This window comes from Lactuca sativa, chromosome 9, assembly GCF_002870075.4.
Source record: "Lactuca sativa cultivar Salinas chromosome 9, Lsat_Salinas_v11, whole genome shotgun sequence".
NCBI lineage: Eukaryota > Viridiplantae > Streptophyta > Magnoliopsida > Asterales > Asteraceae > Lactuca > Lactuca sativa.
Genome location: NC_056631.2, coordinates 20,794,573 through 20,803,056, shown reverse-complemented (window position 1 = coordinate 20,803,056; position 8,484 = coordinate 20,794,573). Strand labels below are relative to the sequence as shown.

The window sequence follows — 8,484 nt, the reverse complement described above, 5'->3', positions numbered from 1 at the left end:
TGCTTTTGATTTATTTACTTTTTGTTATTTTTGTCCATGTAATTCTCTTGTGCATCAAAGCAAAGACTTTTTTAGAATGTGGTATTAATTATTGGTCCACTAAGGTTTTCAACCGTCTAATATATATTTTAGTGGTTTGAATACTTTATCGTCATTATACTTTTACTTTTTCTAAATTACATATTTGCACAATTACATACGTATTCTCATTGTATATATATGTGATAGAATAGTTGTGTTTTTGTTATTCTAAAATGGATGAAATTATCATTTATGTACAGATCTGCAAAATTGTTGTGGTGAAATCATTCGATTAATTATAAAATTGCATGTGTATATCAAGCCAATAGTCCATACAAAAATTATATATCTTTAATTTTTTTATTTTTTTTACTCATGTTGAATGTTTTATAGAAAAAATGTAATGTTATTAATTAAATGGTAAATTATAAAGGAATTATTATAAAAATATTGTTTAAGGGTAATACAGTCATTTAGCACGGTCAGTAAGATGTAGAATCAAACAATAAGTTTCAATCAGAAGTTAACTTAATCAGAACTTTTAACCCAGTCAGCTCTAATCCAGTTAGCAACTATCAAACAACCCCTTAGTTAGTTACCTTAACTAATTTTGTTAGATGATGTAAGACTCTTTGTTGGGACTTTGGGAATTGTAAGTGCAATGCTAGATTGCGAAGTCCTAAATGTAAAGTTAGATGCGTGGATTCAACATGAGATGTAGTCATAGTTAAGATCATTCATCTCATAATAAACATGGCCATTAGTCTAGATAATATTCCAGTATGGATTCAAACTTGGGTTTGTTTGCATTTTAATACCACTTTGGTAGATCCGTAAGATTGAGACCGTTTTGTTACCATCTGAAAAGAAAAAGAGGCGTGTCTTCCTATTTTGCCCTACGCGACTTCCCTCTTCTCTTTTCTATTTCATACGACCGACCCCTCTTCCCTCCCAACACACTCCGATTACCTGCAATCTTTTGCCGCCATAGGCTCCACCTCCGTCAGCCGCTGCCATCGCTGCCCTTCGGATCTCCGGCGCCACCCTCCCATACCTTCGGTGCCAGCCTCCCAAGCATACGTCGCCACTGTCGCACATCAGAGGTCGGCTTCACGTATGTATCGTTTTTTATTTTTTCCTTTTTTCTCTCTCCCCAAATACGATGAAATCGACGATTTCCGGGTGAAATCAATGTTTTCTTGCTGAAATCGATAATGAATCTGTAATTGTTGCTGGCATTTGGTTATTTTTTTGCTGAAATCTCCATTGTCAAATGTGTCGTTCACACAAATTGCTCCTCTGTTCTGTTTTACTCAAATTGTTTTCAGGAAGCATGTTTTTATTTAAAGTGACACTAAATTGACATAAAGATTGATGATTTCAATTTGGAATTGAGGAATTTTGATTACATATCCTTTGAGTAGAGATGGCAAATGCAATATCAGGGCTGTTTTGGTCATTTTTTTCCTGAAATATCTTTTCTTGATGTATTAATGTTGAAATCTGATTTGGTAATGTATGGACACGAAAATCTGATCTGATGCTTATTTTTTTTTTTCTAAAATCACAGCTCATATCATATGTGCTGATGTGCTTGTAGGGTTTATTTGGATTTCAATATAATTTTTAGGATTTGAAAATATTTATGTTTTATTTGGATTTGTGTTCATTTTGATGTATGTTCAATTTGGATTTTATATGATGTTTAGGTTTTTTTAATAATTATTTAAGAAATTGTTTCGGTTTTTATATAAACAAGTATTTGAATTCACTAAAAAATAATACAGAAGGGTAATTTGGTTGGTTAATATTGTAGTTTATACAAGTGATAACAATTGGAGATTTTGATAAATTATCGATTCTAGCAACATACTTTGAAAAGTTGGTGATGGATTTGATATGGAGTTTCTATATAAATGATTAAAGTGTTTATTTGTTTCCTTGTTGAATTTGGATTTGTAGGTTGCAACATACTTTGAAAAGTAGGTTGCAAGTTTGTTGTCATTTATATCTCAACATTCAATGTCAAATATTTGTTTCCTCTTAATTTTTCAGATCTTGACAAACAGCCCTAAGAAAAAACGACGGCCACAAGAATTCATTCATGGAGCAATCCACTACCTCATTAACCGGCGAATCTGATATTCTTGAACATATTGCCGACCGTTACAAGAAATCCCGCTCACCTCATCACCGCCAGCTCTACGCAGCTGCTGCCTATACCCAATGTATGATAAAATCTAAATCTTTGCCCGTCACTCCGCTCAATTACTTCGTTAACATCATTGACGCCCTCTATGATTCCTCATATTCTCATACCCTCTCTAATTCAACCTTTAATGCTGATGCAATGTCTGGAATGTCTTCGTTTTTGACATTTGTGTTGACTATGGTTCCTGAGAAGTCTATATCCATGTCTAAGGCGGCTGAGGCTGTCGAGATTGTGGTTAAATGTTTGGAGGTTGAGTTTGTGAGTTTGCGGGTTTTAAGATTTATGGAGTGTTTGAGGGTATTGCTGGAGATTTGTGATTTAGGAGATTGGGATATTGTGAAATTAAGTTTCCAGACGTTTATCAAGTATGCAGTAGATAACAAAAATGAAAAGGTATATTGTCTCTTTCCTATATTGTGAATTTGTGACAATAATCAATATTTATAATAGTAGATTGTTTAATGCCAAATGTGCAGGTTAGAAAATGTGCTGAACATTGTGTTTTGAAGGTCTTCAAGTGTTTCCAAAATTCTATTATCAAAGAAAGTGCAACCAAATTGGTGTTAGATACATTTAGAAACTATATCTTGGCAGTTGAGAAAGCAGATGGATCTAAAGATGATGAAGGATCAAAATGTGAACACTTGAAGGCTCTTCACATGTTAGATCTGTTGAAACGTTTCATTCCTTTTTTAACAAAACCAGAAGACATGCAGGAAGTCATACTAGAATTACAAAAGTGTATGACTGCCAAGTTTTCAACATTGTATGTTTTAGATGTAATGGAGGAGATACTTGCTCTCATTGAATCTGAATCCGAACTTACATTTGTAAAGACCGTGAAGATTTCAGACAAATGGAAAAGTGATTATTCCATACTCATTCAGTCTATAACAGGTAGACATCTACCCTAATCTACCCTAGTAAATAAAGATCATTTTTGACAAATGGCACATTCTCATTGAATTTGACACGTCATTATCTGAGAATTTTAGAATTATTTTTGCTACTTGTCAATTTATGGTGTTTTCCATTTTCATTTAATTGTCACATCACTATATTTATTATGGGAATAATGCCAATTGTAATTTTGTTAATTCCTTATTTAGTTTGCTAAATGCCAATGCTATTTACAGAAGTTTATGCTTTCTAATTACAATGATAGATATATTAAGCTAAAATCAAGCTATGAATATGATAAGGAACAAGTTGTCGAGTCTGATAGTTTACAAAAGGAGGACCAAGCCACGTGGAAGGGAATAATTCTGTTAGTTAGACAAGTTTGTTAGGGAAATAGATCTATATAGGTCAGGATAACGATATGATTAGTTATCTGATTATATTATTTTGAATGTGCTTTTAGGTCTTTTGATATGTGAGGCTACTGCTGCAAGGGCTTCAAATATCTTAAAAGAAATGTTTTCCCGTGTACTTTTCAGTGAAGTGGAACTTAATGCTGAATCTGAGCAATCAAATCTAGTGAGATGCTTATGTGATTCACTTTTAGAAGTTCTGAGGACCTATCCAAATGAACATTCTTTGAGTGTCATCTCTGCTTTATTTCTCCATCTTGGTATGGCCGTTTACTAGCTTAGTTGTATGCGTCATTAAGCACTTGTTACTAATCTTTGTGTTATATTTGTGATATGTAGGGTTAGACTCTTTTATCTACATGGACAGGATTTTTATGAAGACTGTTGGTTTTATGTCAGATGCATCTACTTGTGATGTAAAACATGTAAGTTGTTTATCATTGACATTTATGTTTTGTTTTTTTTAACATAATATTGATATTTGATATTTACAGTTTGAGCAGTGTATCGGGTCTGCCGTAATGGTTATGGGCCCCGATAAAATACACACATTGTATCCTCTCTCGTTTGATGCAAATGAGCAGACTTGCTCAAATACTTGGTTGTTACCTATCTATAAGGAGTATGTCATATATTCACATGTGCGGTTTTTCATCAGAACTATAGTGCCTCTATCTGAATCCTTCAGAAAAGCGTGTAAAAGAGGTAGGGTAGTGCTACCCCCTCAAACTGTGTATAACGGTTTTGGATTTTATAATGACATAAGTTTTTTTTTTCAAGGTAAAAAGATGGCAGTAAAAAGAAAGCAGATGCAGTCCCTTTCACGTACTTGTTGGGAATTACTACCTTCTTTTTGTCGCTATCCGCATGATTTGGAGGAAAGTTTTGGGTCCTTGGCTGAGATTTTAATTCCAAACATCAAAGAAAATGCCTCTATGCTTGAGAGCATTGCTATTGCACTGCAGGTAATAAATAATTCTAATTTATATTTTTATTCTAGATGCTTCTTTTTAACTATTTTTTTCCCTTTTCTGTAGTGTCTTGTGAAGCAAAACATGAGCTTAAGTTTGAGTTTCCCTGGAAGTTCCGGAGTTATAGATATGGGAATTGAAAAAGAAAACGCAGAGAGAAACATCAAGGTTATGGCATCATGGTCAGAGGCATTATTGAAGGCTTTTACCAATGTTTTCTTTCAGGTGTCGCCTGAGAAACGTTCTTTTCTAAAGGTCATTATCATAATTTCGTAAATTCACCAAATTTTATTTATTTACTCCCTGGTTTCTGACTTCATATATATATATATATATATATATATATATATATATATATATATATAATACACATTCACAGGAAACAATTGGATGCTTAGCAAATATCGCTGAATTCCCAACATCAAAGGCAATTTTTATTTCATCTCTTGAAAGAGTGAAGCCGGATGTTTCTGATCAGAAAAATGCCAACATAGGTCTGATACATGAACTAGCATCAGCAATTGTTGCTGATGTTGGAATGGATCCAATAGATTTTATATACTGCTGTATAGGGGATTGTTTGAAGGTTTGTTTGTTTTTTATGTTTTTAGCATTTTTAGAATCATACTATCAAACCTTATATACCCTTATTTTTATGTAGGAAGATGATGAGGAAGCGTATGCCAATCTTTACATACTTTTGGTAAGGACCACACCATTACTACTTATTCTTTTAGATAATATGTCTCATTTTTGTTTTTGCTTTAAATATTCAGGAATCTTTTGAGTTCATGTCTTCAAGATTCGAGCAACTTGTGGATTTGTTACGTGATTTGAAGTCCCCTGTCGATATAATTTCATTTAGATGGAGGTTTTTGTGCTTAAAGACCTTGCTATTTCACTCATTCGAGGTTATATTCTCTTTTAGTGTGATTTATTTATATATCATGTCAAATTGCCTCTAATAGTTTTGTTTGCTAATGAATTTCTTCTGTAGAGAACTTGTGATGGAGAGAACAAGTATGGCGTTTGGGTGCTCAATGAAATCATTGTGACACTAAAAGATGTAAGATCTACCTTTATTCATTTCATTAAGTTGTTTGTTCTTATAATCTATCTCTGTTCTATCCAAACTGTGCAACATTATATTTTGGTTTTTTATTGACTTTAATCTTTTCTATCTAAAAAAATAGCAATGTACTTTGAAAGTACATTGCTATAATTTACAGTGGTCAATCTTTAGTTGAAAAGAAACAGTAAGAAAAACTTATAAAATTGAATTGACAAACTTATATATATTTTTGAGTGTTTTGATTGCACAAAGTGGGCCCTTCAAAAAAATTATTATGAGCTTATTATGTTATCATACACATACCACATAACCTGATGCAAATTTATTTTCCTAAACTGCATTTTGTTGACTACCACAAAGTTAATAAACATATAGCATACTTAATAAATCCTAAGTGACTTCTAATCTGTTAATTTGTTTTTCCTGAATCCTTTTCATCTTCAACAGATGCAGGTTTACCCCCATTTTTCCTTTCTAATATATGACTTTTTATCCTATCTACCCTAAAATAGCAATGTACATTGCTATAGTTGACAATAATGTTAACCAACTTCTAATCTGTTACTTTAGGATTTTATAAAACAAAATTTAGTGACTTTTTCCTTTATACCCTAAAATAACAGTGTACTTTCAAAGTACACTGCTTTAATTGATAGGAATATTAAGTGACTTCTAATCTGTTAGTTATAGGATTTTATAAAGTATATTTACAGTCACTTTTTTTCCTTTCTACCCTAAAATAACATAAATTTGCAAACCTACTTATTATGATTTTTATACTTTTTATGTGTAACTGAAAGATAAACTTGATGGAAACTTTCATTGTACTTTTTACACATATTTTGGTTAAAAAACATTGCCATGTTTCTGTTTTGCATGTATGTGTCTCTTAACATGTTTGGTTGGATTATTGTGCAGTGTACTTTATACACATATTTTGGTTAAAAATGGCTTATTTATTTTGTATTAATTATCAATTGTATGATTAAATAGTAACCTAGTTGTATAATATAATCTACTTTTGATCTACAGGACAAGGAGGATAGGAGAGAAGTGGCACATGACATTCTTCTAGATACAAGTTCCATCATGCAATCCAAACCAGAAACTTATTATAAATTCATCACCATGGTAAGGTATTCTTACCACTCAATATATATATATATATATATATATATATATATATATATATATATATATATATATATATATATATATATATATATATATATATTAGACTTTCTTTCTTAGTTTCTGAAATGAAAACATTCTTTTATTCATATTTTCAACTTTTCAGATGATGGGGTATCTCTTTGGGTTTTCTCCTTGCATTACAAGTGGTGCAATCCTTGCATTGTCTATTATGTTATCCAACGACTCAAAAATCTGCGAATTGAAGCCCGATCTTGTGCCAGAAATCCTTGAGTTGCTGGATAGGGAAGAAGACATACAAGTTGCAGAAGTAAGTACTATTTCTTATCTTAGCTTTAGAGTTTCTACTATTGATCAATCTAATTTAGTTTATATATGGTTGTCAGGCTGTTTTATGGTTTCTAAAGATGCTGGTTTTGAGCCTTGAAGTGGCAGAACTGAAGATGGTCCTATGTGATATTCTGAATGGACTTCAATCTTGGTCATTTGTATGTGTTAAATTATGGATTCACTCACATGATGTATCTATGTATGACATACTCATGATTATTATCATGTTACAGGTGAGTGACCTTCCGGAGATTTTGCTGCTGGAACGTGGTGATTTTAGGAATGTGTTTGAGGTAACAAATGAATCACATCACCATTTGATTTTATGCATAAAATGTTGTTGTATTCACGAGTTGTTAAATTACAGATTTGTACAACTTCCCTGGAAGAAGGCAAGGAAACAAGCAGATCACCTCAACATGATTTCAAAGCAAATGTATGTGTTAAATTATAGATAGATACACACGACGTATATATATATATATATATATATATATATATATATATATATATATATATATATATATATATATATATATATATATATATATATATATATATGTATGCATGTACTCATGTTTTTACAATTACAGGTGAATGAAATTTTTGAAAATATTGTGCAAAAATGTGGTTCTGCATCAGTTGAATCTCTTGTACCTGAGAAATACCGCCTAGGTTTTAGGATATGTTTGGAGGTAACAATCACATCTACAAATTGATTTTATGCATGAAATGTTGTATTCATGAGTTGTTAAATTACAGAGTGCTCCAAGTTCCCCCGAAGAAGGCAAGGCGAACGAGGCACTCAGAGCACTAATTACTTCTATGTTTGTGTCATCTCAAGAAGAAGGCTTTTGCTGTAGACAACAGTTGGGAACATAACGAGGCTGAAATCAAATGGCAATCTTTCAAGATTTATACATCTATCAAAGTTTTGAAACAAAACAGAATTCCATGTTGAATGCTGATAATTTAAATGGCAAAATTTTCTTTAGCATAGCTAGATGTAGGGGTGTTCGTTTGGATGGATTGGTTTAATCCGATCCGATCAAGTGAATCCAAATTAATTTCGATTTTCAAAACGTAGATCCAAATAGTCCAAACTAAATTCAAATCCGATCCGATCCAACCAAATTATAATTCGGTTGGATCGTTTTTTACAATTCGGTTTTCAAGAATCAAGATATTTCAACAAATATATAACTTTAATATTAACTTACTCTATAATATAAACTAAAAGATATTGTTTAATTAGTTGTGAACTAAAACTTATAAATAACTATCAAGAAAAATATATTATAGTTTACTACTTTATAGACAATTTTTTTTATAAGTACATATTAAAGTATTATAATAGATGAAAATTTTTGATATACTAAAAGAATAATTTAGTAAATTTATAAATTATTAAAG

The 8,484-nt window shown here is 31.6% G+C and overlaps 1 protein-coding gene across 2 annotated transcripts; it reads left to right on the top strand.

Moving 5' to 3' along the window:
- Nucleotides 1-898: 898 nt before the first annotated feature.
- LOC111917988 (putative ribosomal RNA-processing protein 12) lies at nt 899-8,068 on the top strand. Of its 2 annotated transcripts, none has more exons than XM_052767940.1 (19): nt 899-1,124; nt 2,077-2,626; nt 2,710-3,130; nt 3,597-3,806; nt 3,886-3,971; nt 4,041-4,251; nt 4,327-4,511; nt 4,584-4,772; nt 4,897-5,103; nt 5,179-5,220; nt 5,294-5,428; nt 5,515-5,583; nt 6,622-6,720; nt 6,887-7,051; nt 7,128-7,229; nt 7,305-7,364; nt 7,439-7,507; nt 7,665-7,766; nt 7,834-8,068. In XM_052767940.1, the coding sequence occupies exons 2-19, from the start codon at nt 2,126-2,128 to the stop codon at nt 7,951-7,953; spliced, it is 2,973 nt and encodes a 990-aa protein (XP_052623900.1). In that variant the 5' UTR covers nt 899-1,124; nt 2,077-2,125; the 3' UTR covers nt 7,954-8,068. The 2 variants fall into 2 exon arrangements, with proteins under 2 accessions (XP_052623900.1, XP_052623899.1); XM_052767939.1 differs by having other exon boundaries at nt 899-1,135.
- The last annotated feature ends 416 nt before the right edge of the window (nt 8,069-8,484 follow it).